This window comes from Eupeodes corollae, chromosome 1 (assembly GCF_945859685.1).
Source record: "Eupeodes corollae chromosome 1, idEupCoro1.1, whole genome shotgun sequence".
Lineage (NCBI taxonomy): Eukaryota > Metazoa > Arthropoda > Insecta > Diptera > Syrphidae > Eupeodes > Eupeodes corollae.
The window spans coordinates 270795791-270821813 of NC_079147.1; the positions used below are offsets into that span (position 1 = coordinate 270795791).

At 33.4% G+C, this 26023-nt stretch overlaps 1 protein-coding gene across 1 annotated transcript; it reads right to left on the minus strand.

Annotated features, from left to right (window-relative positions):
* Window positions 1-1833: 1833 nt before the first annotated feature.
* LOC129938772 (ecto-NOX disulfide-thiol exchanger 2) lies at window positions 1834-24755 on the minus strand. Its single transcript, XM_056046511.1, has 6 exons — window positions 24475-24755; window positions 17526-18953; window positions 11251-11357; window positions 3290-3400; window positions 2695-3159; window positions 1834-2628 (listed from the first exon to the last, which is right to left on the minus strand). The coding sequence occupies exons 1-6, from the start codon at window positions 24524-24526 to the stop codon at window positions 2359-2361; spliced, it is 2433 nt and encodes an 810-aa protein (XP_055902486.1). The 5' UTR covers window positions 24527-24755; the 3' UTR covers window positions 1834-2358.
* Window positions 24756-26023: the final 1268 nt, after the last annotated feature.

Sequence of the window (26023 nt, forward strand, 5' to 3'; positions counted from 1 at the left end):
TCACATTAAGAGAATTGTTTGCATTTTCTTTAGACCGATTTTCGTAGTTTTCACTGCACAGAGAAATATTAGAATTCAGCGCACATAAATTAACATTAAGAAAAGAGTTAATGTGGTTCAATATAGCAATGCATTGGAATGGAGAAATGTTTTTGCAATTATTGCATTTAAAAAGAATATTATCATTGGAAACAATCAATAAGTATTCATTTTTCTTCAATTTAGCGCACTTAATATGAAAAGCTCTACCGCAAAAACTGCATACAACATGTTCGTCAACAATTGACTTAGAACAATCAGAGCAATTAATACAAGAACTCATTATAAATTAGCAATTTAATGAGAGCAGAACCGTATTCAATGACACTCAGTCTAAGACTGGCTTATAACTTCGGCAATACTTACTTGTTTTTTTATAATTTTAGTATTAAATGAAATGTTATAAGACATGGATTGTTTAAATCAAGCAAATATTAATTTGTCCAAGCCACCAATCCCACAGAAACTAACTTAACTAAACTTCTCTTGTATACCTATTACCATTGGCGAGTCGAATGAATAAAAGTGCGAGAGTGAGAAATTTGTATTACCGTTGGCGAAGTGGAAACCGTTGATTCGACTTAAGATTAAAAGACAGCGAAATCGACTCAACAGTCCTTTCTATTATATTTCTGCCTTTGGTGTGTTGCTTATTGAATAAAGACTGCCTTGAACCAGAACTTACGTTTTCGAAAGGAGACAGCAAACAAGACGATAGTGGGTAACTGGCGTCTGCAAAAATTAAGAAAAAATTATTGAACGACGAAATAAAAATATAAGTACTACCAAGGAACATTGAACGTTCTCCTCTTTGGTACCACGTTTCAAGAACTGATTTAAGATTGCTGCAGTTCCATACAAAGGAATCATGTGTCGATACAGGATATCTTGCGTCAAGATAACGAATGCACAATTTATGGTCACACGCCTTAAGAACCAAAAGCTACTCTTAAGGAAAAAACTAACTATCCTATTATCCTTTTCTGTTAGGATACCGATGACGCAATCGGAGCAACGATTCCTATATGGGGCCGTCAACACATCCAATTACTCCTGGTAATCTGGCCGTTGAAAAAAATACTTTCGTGCGATTTGTTTTCCATCGGATGACATGTTTAGACTTATTCAGGTTGGACATAATTTGTCTTCAATTGTACACACAACTTCTTTTAATACTAAGGAAACCAAGAATTGTGACAGGACTAAGTCAAGATCATTTCTTACGCTGCTCTGATAATCTTGCATTTTTAAATTGTTTAATACGAAAACAAACGCTTCCTTATTCGGTCAAAAATATTATCTGAAACTTATGGAATTAATTACAATTAAAAGAACTTCCAACACAAAATATTTTGCCTACTTACAGATGATTAAGGAGTTCCAAGACATTAGAGTAGTCTCGAATATTCTTGCGCAGTCGAAGCATTCTTACTTTTTTTCTGTAATTTTCATTATCTCCAAAAAAATCTATGTTGCTTATCATTTTGGTTTATTTTGTAATTTTATTAAATATGAAAATTATCAATTAATGAAAACAACAGTTTTTCGGAAATTACATGAATTGACGTTTATTTTTGTATGGTAGCACTGAATTTCGAACTCGAACTGTAAAGATCGCCAACCGAAGTATGTCCAATGTGTTAGATCGCTAATGAAAACATCTCACTTCGAACGTTCGATACGCCAATCATAATAATGGTACTAATCTCCAAATAAGGGTACTTCCCTTTTTACCGATTGTCATTTCTTTTCAAGAATTAATTTATTTATGGTTATAATAACAAAAGACGAAAATGGGATTTTTCAAAATACTTATTTAATATTTTGTCTCATTAAAATCTATAATTCTACTTGAAATTCCCTACACATTGTTAATCATCATGTTTCTTGTCATTGTTAAATTTGTGTTCTTTTTTTATATCGATAATATTTAAATAAAGTCTATTAGATTGTGAATTTAATAAATATTTTTGTTTGCCATTTGTTTTCTCATAAATAAAATTAAATATGTTTTTGTTTTTTTCTTTTTTTTTGAGAAGTAACAAGTTAATAAATTTTGTATAATATGTTTTTCATTTGTTTCTTAAAATTAAATAGAGGAAGGAAGGATTTTCAATTTATCTCATGTTAATTCGTAAAGTTTGTTTGATTTGTTTTGTTACTTTTTTTCGGGTTTTAAGTTTAAATAATTGTAAGTCTTATTCATAAAATCTCATGGTTTTTCTTTTGCCACCTCTAAAACTGGCCTAGATTAGATTTGGTTTTGGAGGAAAATATTGCAGGCCAGCCGAATATCTTTCTGCTGTCTTTGGTAACATTTTAGTTCTTTATTTCATTCTCTGGCACAATAAATCCACAAAAGCTCCACTTAGGTTCCACGTCAGTGTCGTTTGTGTGATTTCTAAACAGGTTTGAATATTTTTGCAGTGTTTCGTTAAGTCGTTCTGATTGTACACATGAATTTTTAGTTATATTTTGTAGATAGGAACAGATGTTATGAGATGTGGCGCCCATCGGATGAACAACAAGAAATGTGGAAACCAAACTTATGATCCGGGCTTCATCTTGATCAATTTCTTCAGATTTTATCTAAAACAAATATTATACCAATATTGAAACAATGTAATTTTTGTATGGTGTTCCAACACAATTTACCTCGATAGATTTTTCATCCTTTGGTTTTTCTTGGCCACAATTGACTTTAATTTCGATGACATCATCCAAGTCTTTCTTGATCTTTTCATCGTGGTCGTCTTCTTCAAGTTCAATAATATCGTCTTTTATAATTATGGGTGATGATTTCTCAATCACTTCATCACATTCTGAACTCTTTGAAGAATGATTACTTTGCCTGGCACTTACTTCAACAATTTTTGTTTTCAACAAAAGTTGCTTAACATTGGCTTCTTTGAGCTTTTGCTCGAGATCATCGATTTTGGTGGCATCTTTTCTTTCCCGCGACTTGTTTTCAAGCAACTGCGTTTGCATATTTCGAATTGTTTCTTGAAGAACTTTGATTTGCTTATCACGAAAATCAGTATCTGATTTGATATCTGACTTAACGAGGGTCATTTCGTTTTTCAACGCTTCCAGCTGACATCGTAGGCTGTCGTTTTCTTCCTGCAAAATGAATACATTTTGATTGACCTTTAATTTTGTTTCTATTGAAATTATATAAAAGTGCAAAATTAATCTGTTGAAGTATTGTTTGTATGGCAGAACCTTTCACTATTTGAAAAACAGCACTTACCTTCAAATTGTCATTATCAAAGCGACATCGCTTACTACTAGAGCTTCGAAAATCTCGATCTTCGTCAGACATTTCCATTTCGTCGTCTTCGATCTGCACTGAACGCATTTCCTAAACACAAAACGAATAAGAAAACATTAGTGAAAATAAAAACAGCAGTTTATGGTTCCATTGGGTACAAAATTCTCAGTCATATAAAAAATTTCAGGATCATTTGTAAAATAAAATTATGTTCTTTCCACTTGTTCAAAAAAAGGTTTTTAAATCTATTTTTGTATGGTCAAAAAGTGTCCTTCTGCATTATAAGTATAATTTTCGAAGCATGGTATTGTTTTTTAATTTCCTAAAATTTAAATGATTGTGTGTAAGAGTACTTACCTCGCAATACTAGTCAAATAGTTTCTTAAGTTGGATATTTTGTTTTGTTTCAATTTACCAATTTTTAGCTTAAAAACTATTGAGTACATTAGTTTTTATATTATTTTAAAGTTAAATCTTGTTTGCCAGCGTTAAAAATTAATAATTTATTATTGAGTTTTGTAATTTACACGTGTTTTTGTGTGTGATTTGTGTTAATAACACTCCCACTCCATGTTTTGATTAAATAGCTAGGTTTTGTTTTATTTGTTTTCTTATTTTTATTTTTAAAAAAATGTTTTGAGCGATGTGATAAGTTATTGTTATTAAATTACAAAAACACCATTTAGATTAAAAGCAGAATTTCTGATATTTGTTTATATTTAAATTTTAGATCCTTTGGAAATAATAATTTTACTTTTTTTTTTAAATTGTTTATATAAATGAAAGAGTGAAGAATACATTTTATAAAATACAAAATTAAAATATATTTTAGGATTAAAATTGGAATTAGTGCTTTTTGGTATTCTGTGTCAGACTACGTGCATTATTACGGCAGAGTTAATTTTTAAAATCAAACAAAATATAGTATTTTTTTCATTTATTGTTAAAAAAAATCAGACTACACAAAACTAAAACTGATAGAATATGTTTATGAGGAGAAGGAAACAATTGCAATTTTAAGGGGACTAGAATTACTAAAAACTATTGAATTGTCGTACCCGTGGCATGAAGGTTAGTGTGTTGGACTGTCACGCTAGAGATCTTGGGTTTGATCCTTGCCAGTGCCACCTAAAGTTTTATTCACGGGTACTGCCTCTTGCGAGGAATTGAAAAATTCTCCAAGAGTAATTCTTGTCATGAAAAAGTGCTTTCTCAAATTAGGCGTTCGGATTCGGCATATAAACTGTAGGTCCCCTCCATTCCTGCAATTACTCGCACACAGGAATGGTTGAGAATTGTAAGTCACTAGGCCCTGGTTCTCAACGGACTGTAGCGCTACGATTTTAAGCCTTTGCAATCCCATCCAAGGCACATAGGTTCTATATTTTATTAGTTATATGGCTTGTTATGTTCTTTAGGAAATATATAAATGCAGTTTTTAATATGTCATAGACTTTGTTTTAGTACGCCCAACAATATTTACACCACAGGAAACAATAAGAACTGTTAACGGTTTTGATTTATTCGATAAAAAAAGCCCAGTAAGTGCATCAAAGCTTTCGCACCTTCTCTATGCTATGCCTGAGTTTTGCTACTCAAGTGAGCTTAAGGGGGTATTCTGGTCTAGAAATTAAAAAAATCGATTTTTTTTTCTTTTCATATTTTCATAGTATAACTATTTTAGAATATGTCTACGAGAGGATTTTCCCAAATTCAAATTATTTTCGGAGAAATAAGTATTTTGCTGAGCAGCCATCCAAATCGGTTGGGCTGCAACTAATAGAACAAAAGACATAATGGGGTACTTTAAACGCGTTTTTCTCAGAACTGTCTTTTTGAATCTGATACCCACGATTTCTCAGGTTCTGTCGAACCGATTTACTTGAAATTTTAAGAGATTCTTCTTTAGGGACTTGTCTACGTCCGGAACTACGGCCATCCCCAAATTTTCATTTTTAATATTTTTAACAAATCGAAGAATGTTCAAAAAAATGGTAAATTTTTTATATTTTTCTTTAGACAGCCGCCATTTTGTAAAAAGAAATGTTTGTAACTTTTCCGTAGTTCCAGACATTGCGACATTATTGTAGATTAATAATCTTTTTTAGTTTTTGATTTCAGATTTCTAGGAGAGTTAAAATCGTGGGTATGGTCACGCACCAAATTTTTGAGACGCACCACTCCATGAACTGATAACTAACGGAATTTTGATTTTTTTTTTTACTTTTTTATTTTTTTTTGTATGCTTCTAACGTGCATAAATAATGTATAAAAAAATGTATGGTAAAATTGTTGCTTGCTTTTTTCTACAGCACTTCAAAAATTACCTAAAATTCATGTCTCTAGACCAGAATACCCCCTTAAAGGAGATAACAACAACTACCCCTGACCGAGCAAAAAATATATGAGCCACTCGAAACAAGTTCTTGAAGCTCAACAACTTGTATCTAGGCATCAATACCATATTATAAGAATGAGTGGACCAACAAATTTTCGTGCATACAAGGTTCTGCAAGTTGCAAAACAGTGTTATTAAACTTAGTTAAACTTCAGTAGATGTAACCGTTCAGGCACTTCTAGATTTAACCACAAAGCGTTTGATGGAATCGCAAAAGTAAGTTTTTAATCTACTAACAATCTTTAAAATGTGAGCTTATTTTGCAAGTGGGGATTTAATAGGAGTTTGGAACACAGCTCTTACAAACAAGTTTTCTATGGTCTTGAGGCAGCTGATTCTTCTGTCTTTATTACTATGTTGTTCGCTTAGACTTTTACCCAGGTCCAAAAAGAGGATACAAAAGTCTTTAAAGATAGTTGTAGAATAATAATAGACAAACCCAAGCCCGGATTCTGGTTCTATAATGGAGAATTAATTGAAGATGTCACGGAATTCAAATACCTTGGAGTTCAATTAACGAAAAATTTGAGCATGGAAATTCATCTAAGAGAGAAACTAGTTAAGGCTAAAAGTGCAATTAGTGCAACTTGGAAAAGATGTTTTTCTAACAAAAGTATAGCACGCGGCATAAACTTGGGGAACGAAACAATACGAAACGGTTGAGAAACTTCCCCGATACTATATTAAGCGAGTTTTTAGACTGCCATCAAATACACCCAACTATGTTATTATGCTAGAATCAGGATTATCACCTATGTTCATACGAACCCTAAAAATGCAAGTCAACTACATCTTGAGAGTTATGAAGATGAGCAATAATAGGCTTCCGAAGATAGTAGCGCTTCAAGTAATACGCACCAAAAGAAGTTGGTGTGCTGATTGGATAAATTTGTCAAGAGAATGTTGAATAGAACTTAACCTTTTGTGTAATAACCAGGATGATTTAAAAGCTTCTTTATACCAGCTCATTTCCGCAGTGGACATAAAGCAACGAGAGAAATACTTGAATGACGCCACAGGATCTATATACAGGCAGCTTTACTGTCAACTAAATCACAACTTGGAAGAGAGGAATTATTTTAAGGACGATAATAGCATTGACGAAATTTCAATGATGGTTAAATTGAGAGGTGAAGTTATGCAGCTGAATTTTATACCTCATAGAGATGACTTAACAATTATATGCTCATTTTGCAATTTAAAGGAAAGGGAAGATGTTTTACACTTTGTTGGAAGATGACCAGTTCTTACAGAAATAAGAAGGAATGCTTTTGGTAGCGAAATACTGACGCAAAATCAAGTTATACTTTTGCTTAACAACATGGAAGTTAAAAAATTATATCAATTCTGCAGGCTAGATCTTCTCTATAGAAGAAGAATTATAAATGAAAGTTTTTAAATATATTATTGAGCTGTTATCTTTTTGATTTGTCAATTAGGCAGACGGCAGCCATGATTTTTGTTTTTTATTTGTAAACTTTATAAAAAATTATAATTTACGTTATTAAAATAAAAACCAATCTAATCTAATCCAAATCCCGGGTTAAGAAATTCTAATGGCCATAAATATGAAATTAATGGACCACAAAAAATAGCCGATGCTCTTTTGCCAATTGATCAACTGACTGAGGAAGCCTAATAGTCAAGAACCAAGGACTTAAAAAATTATGGAGAACACCATTTTCGGAAATTAAGCAAAAAAAAATACTAACCTAGTTCTGATCCCATAATCAACCGCATGAGGAAGGTTAGGTTAGGTTAAAGTGGCTGTTCAAAATGGAAACAGACACACTTAGGCCAGATTAATGGCCCATTGTGATACCACATGAATCTTGAGGCTTCCTCCTAAGCTCAATGGAATTAGTTTGAATTCTTTACGAAACGTAAAAGGCTAATTATGCTGATATGATTTAGATCGTTTAGATCGTTAAAGAAGAATTCTCCTAGGTAATTCTTGCGTTTTCGAGCCAGAGCAGGGCATGTACAGAGAAAATGAAGAATTGTTTCCTCCTCTTCTTCGTCCATACAGCTTCTGCAAAATTTATTTGAGAATACGCCTAGTTGCGTGTCTGTATATGTGACATAGAGATAGCAAGCACCTTGAACGTTTTAAATCCAGTGTTGGCCAGATATATTTTGACCTGACACGTTATGATGTTGTTCCACCTGGTGCCTGCCCTCCTCGTAGCAACACCTGCCAAATGAAGCATTGGGTTTTCTTAAAGCTCCTATTTATAGTAGTTATTCTGAGGCTGAGGAATATAGCAGTGCCGATGATTTTGTTATAAATTAATGAAAATCAATTTGTTGTGCTTTTTTAAATCTTGTTTTAAAGTACAAAAGTGGGCGTTTTGTAGATCGTGGTCAATGATGGAAATAGAAATATCAATACTTTGATTATGTAAACATTTTCAGGTTCCTAGCTCTGTGAGCCGATTTATTGCCATTAATTCGATCGTTCTGGCCCAGTTAATATGAACAAGTCTGATTTGATTTGGGACTACAACCAAGCACATTAAAACACCTTACGAGTACGTTAATAGACTGCTATATAGTTTATATATCGTAACCCTGTAGTCTTTAACCAATTGTTTCTTATTGGTTCGCCGAGGTACCACAATATAACTTTTTTTATATGTTCCATTTCTGCAAAATGTAGTTGACACCTTCGAAAACAAAAGGTTAAATGGGTCTAAACAACAAAAACCTTCAAAACAATAACTACAACACAATTGAATTTTAATAGTGGACTATGCAATGAATTGTACTTTATTTTTTAATTTAGATCATAGCTAAATTACAGAACTGATTCCATATTTTTTACAAAAAGGATACTACCTACAACACTATAACAAAAGACATCCATAGAACTATGTTTACTTAATAACTTGCAATTAGGGAAGCATGGAAAATACTTAAATTGGATTCAAACTAAAACAGAAACACGACTATCTTCAATGACAGGCGGCTGTGGAGGATATCAATTCTATACTGATCAAACAATGGTTCAGACGACATAAGGGACTTGAAAGTTAGGCAAGTTCTAGTATCTGATTGGCCAGCTGCCAAAAAATGATCTTCCAATTAAATTAGGTTAGGTTAGGTTGACGTGGCTGCGGATTGAGAATCCACATACTTAGGCCAAAAGAAAAGGCCCATTGTGATAAAACATGAATCTAGTGAATTACTTCTTAGTAGTCGAACCATTTTGAGCTTTTTATAAAATGAAGAAGATATCTGATATCCTTTTTAGCTAGTTCACTGGGATTATCAAAAGAGTAGTCACCCAGATGAAGTTTGCGTATTAGTGAAAGAGCAGGGCAAGTGCAGAGAAGGTGAGAGATTGTTTCCTTTTCTTTGTCGTCCATACAGCTCCTGCAGAAGTGCATTCTGTTTTGACATAACAAGTCTTTAGGTCCAGTGAAGACCATATGAGTTTTGTGGCTGCGCATGTTGGTAAATTGTGCCACCTAGAGTTTGCTATCACAAAAGCTGTTTCTTTTAGCATAAGTTAACATGTAGCTATCGGTATACCTATCTCCTCAATTTCAGGTGAAATAGGCATGACGGTTCCATTTTTAGCAAGTTCATCGGCTCTACAATTAAAGTGATGTCTCTGTGGCCCGTCACCCAATATAGGTGAATGTTTTAAGGCAACTTTAATGTAAAGTTGACTGGAAAGTAAGTCAATAAAAATGTCTCTAAATATCAAGTTAAGTCTACTTTTGTCAAAATGACAGTTGCTAATGTTTTGTCAATGAACTAAAATCTGAACTTCATTACTCAATGATTCATTTATTTTCTGCACAACTTAATTTAGTGCTTTCTGTAAAAGGGTTTCATGTCAATTGAAAAAAGAAGTAACTAATATTTCTTTACAATACTACATACAAATTTTGGTGGACTTGTAGCTTGCCCAAGGAGTGCTTTGTAGACAATCATTTTGTTGTTACTTTTTATACTACGAACTTAAAGTAGAGATTTTCGAAGTAAAGTTCTTAATTTGAAATTCATGACACTTGAAAAACTAACTAGTTGGCTTGGTCAAAATTTACGTTCAAAGAATGAAGTTGACTGCATATGAAGTCCATTAAGTTGTATGTACCTGCCAATGTCGAAATGAACTGTCCAGTCTGAACTTTAACCTCCATGTATAGTGGCATCGAGGTAAATGAATGGGCTCAGCCTTTTATAGCTCACTTGCTGGTGTTTTAAAGCTCAGAATCCCATCGCAGGTGGAACACTATAAAGATATGGGGTATCATATATACAAGCCCCCATGAACACCTAGTTTTCTTTTTTAACGCTACGAAATGAATTTAGCGATGAATGGCTGAATTGACACTTTACCAGTCAGTTTTAACATATCATTCTCATGCACAGGTCAAACGAGCATATAATATCAAAACGGGCGCTTTCCAGCCTGACTGTCATCTCTACCTACCAACCTATGGATAAATCATTACACAACTGGATTATGAGTTTGAAAATGAGGCGCATTTTAGTAAGGCCATTTAAACAATAGAAAAGTTCATGCAAAAAATTATCTTTCCCTACAAGGGCTTCTGTGGTTGACCAATAGTGCATTAATGCGCCAAAGTGCATTTATCTTTTGAAGTAATCGGTATAGGGAAGATTTATTGACACTAATAGAACGATAAAAGAATGATGAGACATTATTGTGACAAAAATTAAGCTCTGTAGATTCCGGTGGGCTGGACATGGAAGAAGAACCAATTCGGATAGTCATTTGTATTAAATTCAATAGAATGATCCCTTTTTAAACTTAATAGATTTTCTTAGTTTGCTGAACACTAAATATTAAGAGTTTTATAACGTCCCTTGGAAATGGTAGTTGATCCGCTAGATAAAAAGCAGCACCATCAGGCAATAAATGATTTAAACATAATTGGAACTGCATCTTAAAGTGTTTTTTAAGCAACTAAAATAATTTAAATTTTCTTTCAGCAGCCCTTAAATGTATTTTCTATAATTAAATTTCATTTTTTATTTTACCACTGACTACATTGAGGGTGGCTATAACAGGAGGTTGTTTATTAGGACTTAACAAAAGCAATTCAAAAAAAGAAAAAGGGTTTCACTATAACAATATATTTTCTTTTAAAGAAGGGACTGAAAAATGATTTTACAGCCTAACCAAAATTGAGTTAAATGGTTTTACTTCAAACAAAACATAAAAGATTTAGGTTTAAAAATGCCTTAAAACAAACAAGGAACGATTTATAAAAAATTTAAAATAAAACAATAAATCGTTTAACAAAAAAGGAGCTGTGTTAGTAAAATTATTAAGACTACGTAGGCCAATATCAGGGCGAAAAAGTTCACATGCAAAAAAGGTTAAGTACAAATTAAATGAAACGTGAATAGTATATTAAAAACAAACTAAATATTAAAAAAATAAATAAACGAAAACACCGTTACCATTCATAATAAATATGTAAATGAAAATGAAAATAACTTGAATCCAACAACAACAACAACAATTATTATGTGTGAAAAATATATTCTCTTATGTACGTACCATTGATAGTTTCTTCCATTGGTCGATGTTTTTTCTTTGGGCCTTGGTGAAATGGTCCCAAACCTTCTTGTGACTAGCTGCACTGAACACTTTTTCAATCTGAGTGACTGATGGGAGAGGAGGGTAAATATAGATAGAGATAATAGTAACAACAACATCAACAACAACAACAAAAAAAAACAGAGAAACTTCTAGTTTTTGCTTTTTTTTTTAGTTTTTTTTTCATTTTTTTTTTTTTGGGTTATTATTTGTTTTAGTTGGTTAACACGGAATTTTTCTTTTCTAGTAAAATTCAAATTTTTCAAATTCTTCTTCAGACAACAATTAACTATAAATGTTAAGGACAAAATTTAAAACTCTAACTCAGTATCCGTTTGGACTGAAGAACAACATCTCGTTTTGCCTAAGAACAACTTACTTTAAATTTCGTGTTCCTAATTTTGCTCAGCTCTAATTTAAAGGGTACTTACTTAATGTGGTATGTATAAATATTTTTCTGTGAATTTGACCGTTAAATTGTAAATACAAAACATTTAGAACAAGATTGAAAGTCTTAAGTTTCTTGAAAACGTTAATAAAATTCTAACGAATGGTCAATGTTGTTAATGGATTATTTATTTTATTATTATTATTAAATAAATAAGTTTGAAAATCTTAAAACCTTCAATCTTATGTTCAGAGATGTTTTAGAATAACCTAACTAAAACAGAAGTTATTCTCAAAAAACTGTTAAATCTACAACCGATATGAGAATTTCATTCCATATATTGGTCGATAATTTCGATAATTTAAAACAAATAATTTTTATTATTCTATTTTACCGGTTTTTGTTTCATAAAGCATTTCAGCATTTTTTGAATATTGTATTCAATTTCCGTTGGTGTCTGGACTGAGCAGTATTATTATATTGTTGAAATTGCTTTCAACATTATATAAACTTATTTATTTTTGTTTTTTTAATTTAATTTTTATCTCAACAACTTCAATACATTATTATTGTGATTTCTACATACCTTGTATTATTTGTGGAGTTATATTTTTAATAATATTTATATATATATTTTATTTTGTTAACAAAATAAAACTAAAATCAACTTGAAATAAAAAAAATGTAACGTGTGTGTGTTTTTTCCAATTAGCTTTTTTTCTAAAGGGAATAGTTATTATGAGAAAACCTGATAGCCAAATGTATACATTTCAATAAAAGAGAGTAAATCATTTTTTTTAAATGACATTTTCTTGAAATCAAATAAGATAAAAGTTGTGTTTAAGAAAATATTGTAATTGTTCGAAGATTACCATGTTTATTTATTTAACTCATATAAGTGCTCACCTTTGTTTTGTTTTTAATGAAAAACTTGTGTTAAAAATTTTATTGAACTATCACCGTGATTGAGTTAAGACAAACATATGAAATAAAATTTCGAACAAAATGAATATAATATGGCACTGGCCTAAGTTAAGGTTTGAAGGACAATTTGTGATATTTTCTTTAATGTGATATATTCCTGCTTACAATTATATAAATTATTTAAATATTTTAACTACAAAAACCTATGATATAACAAACCAAAAGTTTAAAACTACATAATTAATTATGAGCGCCAAAAAAAACTATTTTATCTATTCTTGCAACGGATTCTAGCAATCGAACTCAAAAAATATCACCAAACCGGATCTTTTGATAGTTTCTTAACATGTTCAAAATTGTAATAAAATTCGGAGTGATGTCCAACAAAAAATGGAGCAATTGTATTTATTCTGGAATTAATGCCGCTCATTTCTTCGAAGTGTGGCTAAATGGTTTTAAGTTAGAAACTGGTCATAGAGTCAATGAAATTAAGACGTTAATGACAAAACAAATATGAATTGTTCTGTCTAGGGCATAATTAATATGATATTTAGCAGTTGTTTGCACGTCCTTACCCTACCCTACTCTACCTGGCACCTCTTGATATACTTACCAAAAAAATAGTTTCAAGCTTTGCTATTCGCTTCATGGCAGTGGGTTAGCAACAAAATTGGCAACTCCGTAATTCTTAAGTATTTAGAAACTTCTAGATTTCTTTAGCTTCCAGATCTTTCTTAGAAAATGGGCATTCCTTTGGTGGAGATGTGTTGTGTACTCTGAACGACTGAAATTAAGTCTCTCATTCCGCTTTCACAATCATTGTAGCCTGTTAGAGACTGAATTTTTGGCGATAAAATAATCTTATTCTGGCTTAAGAAAAACGTGATATCACCATCTGATATCCGTTTCTTCTCATATAGCCATGCGGCTATCGAACCTCTGTACTCTGACTCTACAAACTCTTTAACGGTCCGTAGCTGTCGATCATCTCTAATGAAGATGGCACAACGATTCAATATTAACCTTTGCTAGGTGCCAGGCCATAGACATTCTAGAAAATTGTAAGGCATATGAACTCACCAGAAATGGTACAGTAAAACCCATTCTACCACGTTTGGCTAATGCAGGCATAGCAATCGCTACATGTTAACTTTTGCTTATGCAAGACGCTATAAGGACCGACACGAGGTGGAATACTATCACCTAGTGTCGGGTCACGAAAAATATCTGGCCTACACTAGATTTAAAGCTCTCAAGGTGTTTATTATCTCTAAGCAGATAGCATATAAGCTCGATAATCGGGTAATAAGAAAGCAAGCCACGCGGCTAGGCGTATTCTTAAACTTCCTTTGCAGAATCTGTATTGATGAAGGAGAGAAGGAAACACAAGGCTTACCTAAGAGATTTCTTCTGCAACAATCTAAACGATCTCAATCATTTCAAAATAATCAGACACGAACAAGCACTTTAATCTAGCCTAGCCGTTGTTTTAGAATCGAGTTGTTAGTATTAAACGAAAGAGACAAAAAAAGCCGTTACACCAAATCAAAAACCAAAAATGCAATTTTTTGACTTAAGACGTTTTTAACGCCAAAGGTATCTTGGATAGGTGGACTTTTAGATACCTTGTTGAACGAGTTGGATAGCTATATCGAGATAGCTTACACAAAAATAAAAACAACTTTCAGCTGTTCACAAAAAGCAGAGAAACATTTAAGCTTCGAAGTGAAAATAGATCAAAATTACCTTCTCAAATTCGGAGGTAAATAGCTTCTTCAACGTCTATTATGCACAGATCGTTCTCAAATACAACGCTAACTAACATTTTGTATCTTTTTGTTTACCAATAAATACAAAAAGCTGAAATAAATTTGCAAGTTCTTGAAATTCAACCATCTGTTGAATCAGCTGTTCTTTCAGATACCTACATACCCCAGAAATTCTTGGATATCTTTGGATTCCTTTTTTAACATCTCAGCTGTTCTTGATCAGCTGTTATTTTACACGTAAAACACTAACAAAAAGGTATCCGCATTCCATATCTGTCTGAGATTGAACGCAGCCAATGAATTTAGACGACATGCATAGTTTTCATTTTTAATAGCCTTATATTAGGACATCTGCCATTTTTAGAAATTAAAAACTACGCCATTACTAAAAATGAAGCGATACACGCTTCAACAGCGAATAAAATTTTTAAAATTTACTAAAAATATGGTGAACATTTTGCAGTCAAAGCTCGCAAAACTAAAGCACTCAAGCAACTCGATTACCAGCAATTTCACTGCTTGGATCCTTGAAATGCATCAAAATGATCGCGATTTTCATTTTCACATCGGAGGATCAGAAACAAAATTTAAAATTTAAGAATGAGTATTTAAAACCATCTGCATTATGAACTCGTCCCTGTTTGGTATATTTTATTGGCTGACGATGTGATTGGGCGTGGAAGACGTTCAAAAAACAGCACCAGGTTTCCCACAAGCAAAGAAAGAATCACAATCACAATACTTCTTTTTTTCTGTGGCCCATGTGGAAGATAAGTCGAATGCTAATACTCTACAATCCATTCAAGCTCTGGATATAATTCATGAAGTTGTCGGAGACATACAACTGCAAATGTGCGAATAAACATGGAAGAGTCCATGAAGAGGGTATAGTGCTACCACCGTAGCTTTGGCGGCCATTTAGCTGATATTCATTTCTATTGTAATCCGGCAGGCCAAAAAATTCAAAGTTCCCGCACTCTTAGCACAAGCGCTTTAATCCGGGTAACAATGTTACGATTGATGAGCAGATCGTTGCTTTTCGCGGCCGTTGTCCTTTTAAAGTCTATATAAAAACTAAGCCCGATCGATATGAGATGAAAATTATCATCATCAATTGGCGTTTTTCTTTTTTAGTTCAGAGTAGAGCTCAAACTGTCAAAAAAATAATTGTGTTTCTTTTTGAGCTCTGATCTATCAGAGCTTCGAATTCGTGTTTCTTTTTTAGTTCTGAACATGTTCAGAGCACGCTCTGTGAGCTCAGAATAAAATAACAGAGTAAACGGAGTAAAATGCTGAACACAAACAATTTGATATTTGAAAGCCGGGAAATTAAAAAAATGATCGTCAAAACAATAAAAATGGCGGAAGAGGCTAGTTGCTTTAGTGTAGAAGGAAAGATAATTTAGAAAAAATTAATTGCATATAGCATTTTTATGAATCATATTTATTTCAGGAGTCAAATGGACCAACTCTATGACTGTTGTATTAATTAATTTGATTAAAGAACATTTTGAACGCCTTCAAACAGACGACATTTAAAATCATGACAGTTTAGTGCTCAAGTTGTTTCATAATTAAATTAGAGAGCTCTGAACATACTCTGCTCAGAACTCTACTCTACTTTTCTACTAGTTATATGCTCTCGGGACTTGTGTACACTCCAAAAAAAATAATAAAGTAGTTTTGCTCTTGTCTTCTGTACACCATAAAGCGGAAATAGATGCAGTAAGAAATAAGCCATGTATTGTTTTGGATCAAAATAAAAATAGAAGTGGAACTGACATGTTTGACCAAAAATGCTACGTACAAGGCGCTGGCCGTTCAATTTTTTTACAATCATAATCGACCAAGCTGGCATTAATGACTATATTTTGCATATTTTAAATGCTCTAAACGAGAGATTGACTAGACATCAATTTTAAAAAAAATTATGATTTGCCTTATTGGAAAACCTGTTGCGCAAGCGTTCAGAGTCTCGAAGTTTGCGATCAGAGCTGCGAAAAAAATGTACTAAAATTTTGAAAATCGGCGAGAGAATCATCACAAATGTCAGCATTGTGATGGAGGAAACTCGACTGAAGTGTGGCTTGTACACAGGGCCGCAAGCTACGCGTACTCGTGCCAAATGCACAGTTTGTCACCGTCGCGTTTGCGATGAACACCGGGCAGGTATATGCATAAATTGTATAGATACCGTCGAATAAATTAATACCTATTATAGAAAAAAAAATATTGATGTTCCTACATATTTTGTACTTTTTTTTACAACATTTGATTGTAAATAAGCCTGTTTTTTACTTTTTAAAAATATGCATATTTCAAGCCCTAATCAAAAAACCTAGTTCTCATTTTTTTCTACAACTATTAAACTGGAAATACCAAATTTCAAAGCCCTATATATGTATATATTTTTTTTGTATGCTTATATTCGTAAAACGCGATTTTTCAAATATAAATCGCATTTTTTTATAAGATAATGAATTTTTAGAATATTCTGTCTTGCACCATTGGATTCCTGAGAATATTTCCCATAAAAACACTGATTTTTAATAAAAAAATAAACTAAAATGAATAGGAGTTATAAGATGCCAAAATTACGGGATCCCAATTTGCACTGGTGTGACATTTAAGTTTTAGGAACGAGGTATGACCACAGAGGGTTGATGATAATGGCTAACTTTTCTCTTTAAAATGAAGTAGTAGTAAGAAGAGTAGTATTTCCAAACCTTATTAAATACTTTGTTCGAATTTGAAAACGTATCATAAATCATTGTCAAAGGAACATATTTTTTATATTTACAAACATTTGTTTTATCAATTAAATATTAGGTATCTTGAAATTACATGGGAATATATCACGTTAATAAAAATATCACAAGAAGTCGTTCTTTAACTTAAAGAACTTACAAACAAAAACAACATGTGAGTTGATTGATTGATAGATTTTTTTTAAAAGAAGAACAATAATTAACAGAGAAGATAGGAACCAGTTAGAATTTAAAAGATAATAATAATTTTAAGCAACACGCATTAGTTTAAAGAAAAATATAAGAAGAAACATAAATACATAGATCAAAATTTTGTTTAACAAAGTTTAATACTAATGACATATATATATATATTAAAATCATTAAATTACCAAATTTTGTACTTACATTGCTGTGTCATACCAAGCATTTGCTTTCGGTATTGCTCCCTAGCTATGCGGAGATCTTCCTCATACTGCGTTTTATCAGTATTTAATCGACGTACGTGTGCATTCGTACTTTGTATCATTGAATAGAAAACATTGGCATTCTTTTTCGAGCAATCACCACGTTCCAACCAGACAATAAGCGTTTGAACAGCTTTCATGAAAGTCTCATCGTTCTTTAGTTTGTCTGATAGAGTGCTCGCTTCATGCTCGGTGTAATGGACGACAGGAGGAGGCGACACCGAACGAAGTCTATCTCGTTCCATGCGTTCTCTATGTCGTTGCTCCCGTTGGAATTGGCGTTGTCTGCACTCCCATTCGTATTGATCGTCTCTGGCTTGAGCGAAGTCGACGTGCAAACGTCCACAATTGGTTGGCTCATTGTTAAGGATGCGAATTCGGTAGCCAGATAGGTAGATGGCCGAATCAACGGATGCTTCGTAAACAAAACGGATATGGCAAAAGTTCTTTTTGGACAATCGAAGGGTGGTTATTTCGCCACAGCTTTCGAATATTTCTCGAATTATTGGTTCGGTTATGGTTTCGGGTAGACCTCCGACAAATACGGTTCGACAACCCGGTGGTCGATCCCTGATTGTCGGGGCTGGTGCGGTTGGATTTGGAGGGAAAAGGGTACAAGACTTGCAATGGATAATTTCCTTAACCTGTCCACCACTTGCTGGAACTATTGCACTCATCTGGTTGGTAGAAGCGGGATCAGGTGGATTGCTAATGTCGGGTATCATGGGATATTGTTGCATTTGCAATGCCATATTTGGGTCCATCATCATTGTTGGTTGCATCATCATGAAGCCCTGCTGCAGCATACTATTGAGAAACATTTGTGCTGAATTGTCACCCACTGTAGCAGCACCACCACCACCAGTGGCAGTGGTGACAGCTGTTTGCGTTTGATCTGAATTTGATTGCTTTTGGGTGTCTCGACTCAATGGACCACCACTCAAAAATCGTCGAAGGTCAGAAAAATTTGATGTGCTATTCTCATTCTCGTTTTCTAAATCCATTGGACCCGCTCCCATTTGTTGATTGTTCTTAGATTGACTGCTGATTGTTTCGCGTGATTGAAAAGGAAAAGTTGGCTTTGATGGATTTACGCCAGTTATATTGCCTCTGCTTGTATTGGCATTGAGGCGTTTAAATTCTAAAGGGGAGTCATTGAATGTGGGCGGAGGTGGTGCGATTCGTGCACCCAATGCGCTGACTGGTGGAGCTGTAGCGGTATTAGCCGATGTAATGGGCGTAGCAGTCTGTTGTGGTCCCATGTTTGATGGAAGGTTATTCGCAGTTGCTGCTGCAGACATTACTGCAGCTATTTGTGAGATAATATTGTTACCGCCGGCACTGTTTGCGAGGTTATTCATTAAAGGCACTGAAATTAGAAATCAAAATAGAATAAAAAAAACAACAAAATTAGGGAAAGTATTCAATTTTGTTTGCTATAACACTTGAATCGTTAAAAGAAAAGTATTTCTTTTTATTTGTTTGGAAACCATCTCTGTGCGGGTTCATATGGGTATAAGTTTCGGTTTGAGTATAGGTGTGGTACAATTCATACCATTTTTTATTTTCATGTATGTATATGTTTATAAAGTTCATTATGTCGGCTGTTCAGAATGTTTAATAAACGGATGATAAGATTATGGCAGTGGTGGATACCTTTGGGCAATAATAAAGACACTGACTTAGAATCCAAGGAAGGATAAGAGCTGGTGCCGAAATAAATGAGGAACCAGATGAAACTGTACATCAAGATATCCTTGATCAGTTGTTGGCTGATGATGAGGACATTTTGGATGACTGTCTACGATGCAGTTATAAAATAAAAAAATTAGGTGGCGCAACAGTCCGTTGGGAACTAGGGCCTAGTGACTTACAACTCTGAACCAATCCTGTGTGCGAAAAATGTTTTAAGGAATGGAGGATGCAGTCATTCCAAGAAAAAAAAAATAACCGAAGACAAACCAAACCGCAGATGGAAAGCTAAAGATTGTGCATCAGATATTCCTGAATATGTATGACCAGAGGTCCCTGTGAAAGATTTATTTGACAGTTGCGCTAGTGCAAGGGATTGTTTTGTCTTCTTTCGTGAAAGTATGATTGATAATATTCTTTATTAATCGAATCTATACGCCGTTCAGAAAAGGAGTTGGATTTAAAGAAGCTTGAGCTACTGGCTTTTATATGAATAAATTTTCATATGGGTTACCACAAATTACTCAGCTGGAGGCATTTCTGGAGTGAGTGATGATTTCGGGGTTTCGTTAGTGGGTAAAACTAAAAGATTTGCTGAGATTTTAAGTAATTTGTATTTGCTTCTTCTTACTATGGGACAAGACAACTTTCTGTTGGAGAATCAATGGTTCTTTTCAGGAAAAGAAATTCTATGAAACAGTACAATCCCATGAAGCCTATAAAGCGAGGATACAAATTATGTTGCTGAGTGGATCAATATGGGTATATAAAGAAATTTTCAGTTAACCAAGGATAGGACGTGAAATTGGAAAGTAAAAACGACAGCTTTATACTGACTTGGGAAGAGAGTTATCATGTCTATTGGCGAAAATAAAAATACATTTTCTTTTAAAACTACTTTTCATCAGTGGGATTAGTGCGGACAATTTCTTGACGAAGTTCTAAAATAAAATAAATACTCGCTCTGGTAAATCTCGGTTTATCTTTGTAACGCAATTTTAAAACATTTAGAACCCGAGCATTTCTTCACATCTAATCATTGTTTGAATGGAACTGAGTTTTTACTTGTTTTTTTTTTTTTTTTTGTAGCACCCGTAGATAATTCTGAATCTAAATTCTGACATTCTACGAACAAAATTTAAAAATCTGTCAGTTTTTGTTGGAACCGACATTTATATTAGGATTTAGTTTTGATATTCTCACTTTTTTCCAAATAAAAATTATGTACACATAAGTTGGTGTAGCACTGAAAATCTTACTCGAATAAAATATATTAAAAGAAGTTAGTTTCGAGTCCGCAATCTTTAAAATATCTTATGATGCATGCAATTTGAAATTTTAAAGAAATCGTGTATTCAATAGATTAATGTTCAAGATAATTGTCGAAACGAAAATCGTAACTAAAAGTTTAGTATTTTAAAATATTCAGATACAGTGTCAAAAACGGGAGTTTTGTCTTCTATAAAAAGATTTATCTACACTTTTAACTGGTCATGTTTTCCATAGGAATATTAATTATATTATATTGGATTTCATTTCTCGACATAATTTAAATAGCTCTCAAACAGTGTGGAGCAAAAGCCATGGTACCCGTATCGTTATTCCTGATAAATGAGTTGTATAAATGTTATAAAGATACAATTTTCAATTAATGTTTTCATTTTATCAAGTTTAAGTTGTTTAACGAATAAATACAAGAAAAACAAAAAAATACCCTTCAAGGATCCTAAAAATATTAAAATCTAAATATTAATCCACAAAAACAATAGTGCAAAAGCCTTGGTACCCTAGAAGGTACAAGAGAATTTAATTCCGTTTTGAATTTTTTATGTTAAAAATATGATTACATTATATTTTGTGCAAAACCTTTTTTAGCTTAATAACCTCTTTTAAACAATATTCAAAGAGTTCACAAGTTTTCACGTAACATCTAACCTTATTAATTCTCATTCTCATACCAGGAGCTGTTTAAGGTGGGTTTTGCTCGTTATATTGTGTTTGCGAAGTCGATAAATGTTCGATTTTTTTTATAATAAACACACACTCAAGGGGATATTACTAGTTACTACCCTTATTATGCAGAGGCACAGTGTGAGCACTAGGAAGAGAGAGGGTAAGGAGATGTCGGTGCACATTTGGTTTTGAATTCCTGAATATTACAATGACTAGGAAAGACAGAGTGTGGTAAGGCATTCCACATTCGCGTAGTACGGCTAAAGAAAGAATTCCTGTATTTGACAGTAAGGCCAAAGTTGGGCTCGTGGTTATACTGATGAGCATTCCTAGAAGCGCGAGTATTAAGATTGAACTGTTTAAGGGAAGGAATGTTCGATTGGGTTGAGATCTTGACTTTGGTGGATTATAACTAGCATGTTGGTAGTGTTGTGTTGTGTTAACAACTACAGGCGTATATTTGGGATCGTTACTCTGTTGAAAGTGAAACGTGTCTACGATCCGAAGTTTCTCTGTACTTTGTTTTACTTCATTACTTATAATCCGTTCAATTATTTTAAAATTCCCGACACCACTGGATGGCATATACCACCATACCATTAGACCATTGATTTGATCCAAAATATTGAATTTCGACTCGTCAGAGAATATTACGTTGCTCCAAAATGTATTTCATTTATTTTTATACACGTTTGCAAAGCTCAGTCTTTTCTTTGTATTCATTTTACTTATGAAGCACTTTTTACGCAGCAATTTTTGAAGCACTTTTTTTTATAGAACTGACTCGTTCATCTGTTTCATTAAGCTTCCGCGGAAGAACAGACCTGATTTTGTTTTCGATTCGGTTTTCCTTACTAAAACACATTGCTCATGACAATTAATAATCATTTGACGCTCATTTACTGTTAATTCTTTTTTTTGAAAAACAACATTTCTTTCGCCTTAACCTGCCCGACGGATTGCTTTGTGTTATTATTATTATTAGGTGGCGCATGAGCTCTATGAGCAGAAGAGGCGAGAGGAACGCCGACTTCTCAGAAGGAAAAAGAGAGGGCATGAGAAGCGTGCGGTCGAAGATGTTGAGAGGTTTAAAAGCAGGAATGAAGTTCGAAAGTTTTATGAACAGGTGAAACGAAATTCACAGGTACATAAACCTAGAACCGAAGGCTGCAAAGACGAAAGTGGAAACATCATAATGGAACCGCAGTCAATGCTGAGGATATGGACTCTGCAGACTGTATAACGGCGACGACGAACTGAATTCCGCTGTCAGGCAGGATGATCCATTCTACATAGACGAAGTAAAGATTGACACCCACCATCTTTTCATCGATTTCAAGGCCGCATATGACAGCATATACAGGGACGAGCTGTATAGAGCCATGTCTAGTTTTGGCATCCCTGCCAAACCATGACCATGGAGAATTCACGCTGCTCCATAAAGGTTGGAAACAACTAAATAGAACCTTTCGATGTCAAAAAACGTTTTAGACAAGGTGATGCGCTGTCATGTGATTTTTTTAACATCGTGCTTGAAAGAATAGTGCAGAGCTCACACGTCAACACTAGGGGCACTTTCTTTCAAAAGTCTGTCCAATTACTGGCATATGCTGATGACATTGACATCGGAAGAACTCAGCGTGTTGTCGATGGGCTTTTGTGAGCATTGAGGCAGAGGCGGCAAAAATGGGTTTAACGGTTAATGAGGGCAAAACAAAGTACATGCTGTCGTCAAAAAAAGACATACAACACCGACGTCTTGGTCAAAACGTCACCATCGACAGACGTAACTTTGAGGTGGTCAAGGACTTCGTCTACCTAGGCTCCGCTGTAAACGTAGAAAACAACACCAACACTGAGATCAAACGCAGAATAACTCTTGTTAACCGCTGTTTCTTTGGACTAAGAAAGCAATTGAGTGGTAAAGTCCTCTCTCGAGGGACTCAACGTCAAATCTCACTTTAAATTTTAATGTTGGTAATAAAGTTAGTTGCGGGTCGCACAATTTGACGGCCACCATCACTGTATTAGAGTTTGGGTTATGTTTGTTGTCTATACCCCTGCTAAGCCAGTTAAAATGTAGTTTGTTTATATTTGAAATTGCAAAAAACAACATTAGTTTTGATTATAATCTCAAATTTCGTCTTTTTCGTCAGTCCTATGGCGTCAGTCCTGTGTCAGTGACTGGCCCGATTGGGAGCCAGTTTAGCTATCATATACACCCGAATTGGCAGAAGTTGGATTTATTAACTCTAGTAAACAAAATATCCTCAAAAGTTACCCAACTTTTATATAATCACCCATATGTAGTACCCGTGACGTGAGTCACGTAAGAGGTCAAATCATTCTTGTGTCACCTAAATGTTGTTTTTTTTTCAGAATTTGTGAGCAATTGATTAATTCTTCAAGAGTAAAACAAGCCATGAAAAGTGCTTTTTTAAATTAGCCTTTCGGAATCGGCATACAAACTATAGGTACCGTACATCCCGGAGTTTAATCGTTGTAAGTCACAAGGCTTTTTTATCTATGAGCTGTTGATCCACCTAATTTATTTATTGTTTTCAACAGAATTATAAAATGATTTCAACTTTGTCTAGAAGACACATTTTCACTTTGAAAACTCATAAATAATTAAATAACACCGTTTCAGGTTGTCCCTAGCATTTTAGAAATTGCACATTTTAGAAACCTAATGTGGTAGACAATTATAACAAGGTAGGATTCAAATTCAGGACAACTTAGTCCTTTAAAAAAGTATTATTTTGTTTGTTGGAGAGCAAAAAAATATTTAATTTTGCCGACCAGTGCCATTTTTCTTATTGTCATTGGCATTTCATTACAATTTGGATCCACCTGTTGAGGGAGGCCTACCGAACCATGACTATACTTAATTTTATATTCATCAAACAAAATTATCATCATTCATAAACAAAAGATTTCAACAGGTCCCCAGTTGCTTAACCGGTATTATGAACCAAAACCAAAACAACAATATTTACGAATAATAACACCAAAACAAATTCCCGATGGTTGTCAAACTTTGACGTTTCGAAAAAAAGGCCTACTTTGGGAAGAGTGAAAGAAAAATAAATGAGAACTGCCCATTTTGCAAACAAAATGGCGACGATTGTGAAAAATTTTTCGTAGCTATTTTTAAATGAAATATTTCAATAAAAAGACACAATTTGTCACTAAAATTCCAATATATTTAAAGCCTTTTATTTCTACATTAAAGATTAACTCACTCATATTGTGCATTGGATTACGACCCATGTTATTTGAGTAATTGAAAGACATCGTCGCTCTAGTAAGGATTTTTCAACTTCACAATCTCACGAGAAAATTAAACAAAATCAATGAAAACGAATCATTAAATTAACAAACTTTGTATCACAATGTAGATGGCATATTTTTATGACTATTTTAGAGTAAATATTTAATTGTTTATAAATTTTAGGTATTTGTTTTTATTTATTATTTTTGTTTTCTGGTGAAGTTGGAAGTCTCGATACCTCCCCTAATAGAAAAATTCTGATGAAAATTTTATACCTTTTGACATTTTGTTATGGTTTGACTTTCGTAGAAAGAGATATAAAACTGGAAAATGGTTTGTGTCTGTAATATTTTATAGGAACTTTAATACATTTATCTCAAATAGATGGTGCTAATATTGATTGGGAGGAAATTATAGCATTTAATTTTCAAAGTTAAATCAATAGAAATTGTGGTCCAAGATTCTTTTTTTTGAATTTCTGTTTGCACTAGAAAACTGTTATTTTTCATATACATTTTAATCTCATTTGAATTCACATGATCCATTATTATGTGTCCTTTTTTTAACTTCTAACTTGTATATGGTGCCACCTAGTTTTCTTCACGGTTACTGCCGCTTGCGAGGAATTGACAAATCCTCCAAGAGTAGTTCTTGTCATGAAAAAGTGCTTTCTCAAATTAGCCGTTGGGATTCGGCAGATAAACTGCAGGTCCCTTAAATCTCTGACAACATAACTCGCACACAGGAATGGTTGAGAGTTGTAAGTCACTAGGCCCTATTTCTCAACGGACTGTTGCGTCACCCAATTATTATTATTAAAATAATCATCTCCTTATTTTATTTCTTTATATTTGTTAGTTGCTATTAATCTTAAAAGTCACGTTCATTTACATACACGTCATTCTTTTCAAACTTGTCATTGTCAAAGTTTTGTAAGAGTGGTTGCGTTCAAATCTCGTGCTGGATATGGTATCCTGGATAGGTGAATTTTCAGAGACATTATTGAACAAGTTGGATACTAAATTAATTAAATATCTTGCAAAAAATAAAAACAAATTTCAGATGTCCACAAAAAGCAGATAAACATTAGGTGCGACTTTCCATTACCGCAGCACGAATTTCCTTCTGATTTTTTAAATCACATATTTAAATCAGTTTTCAAGTTCCTTCAAATCCAACCAGCTGTTCTGTCAGATACCCATATATATATGATGAATTCTTGGTTTCATTTTTTGACATCATTTGGATCAGCCGTTTCTTTACACGTAAAAAATTGACAAAACGGTAACCGCATACCCTATCTACCTAAAATTATTCAGCATACGAATTCAAAAAATTCTATTTGTGAAATAATTTTTTGTGAACAGTAAGCTGTAAAAAATCAGCAACCTTACCCTTTTTTTTTTCTGTTTATACATTTGACCGCGATGTTCTTTTTAAAAATCTATAACTTCAACTTGATCGTCAAGTTCCATATTTTTCTTCTGTTTTGTTCTGTGTGAACAACAACGTATAATTCA

Bases quoted from the DNA above. Each gene is read 5' to 3' on its own strand.
- LOC129938772 (XM_056046511.1), bottom strand. From the start codon at position 24,526: ATGTCTTTCAATTACTCAAATAACATGGGTCGTAATCCAATGCACAAT. The intron at 11,358-17,525 runs GTAAGTACAAAA...CTCTCCCATCAG, and splicing joins GCTTGGTATGACACAGCAAT to TCACTCAGATTGAAAAAGTG. The intron at 3,160-3,289 runs GTAAGTGCTGTT...TTCATTTTGCAG, and splicing joins TTGATAATGACAATTTGAAG to GAAGAAAACGACAGCCTACG.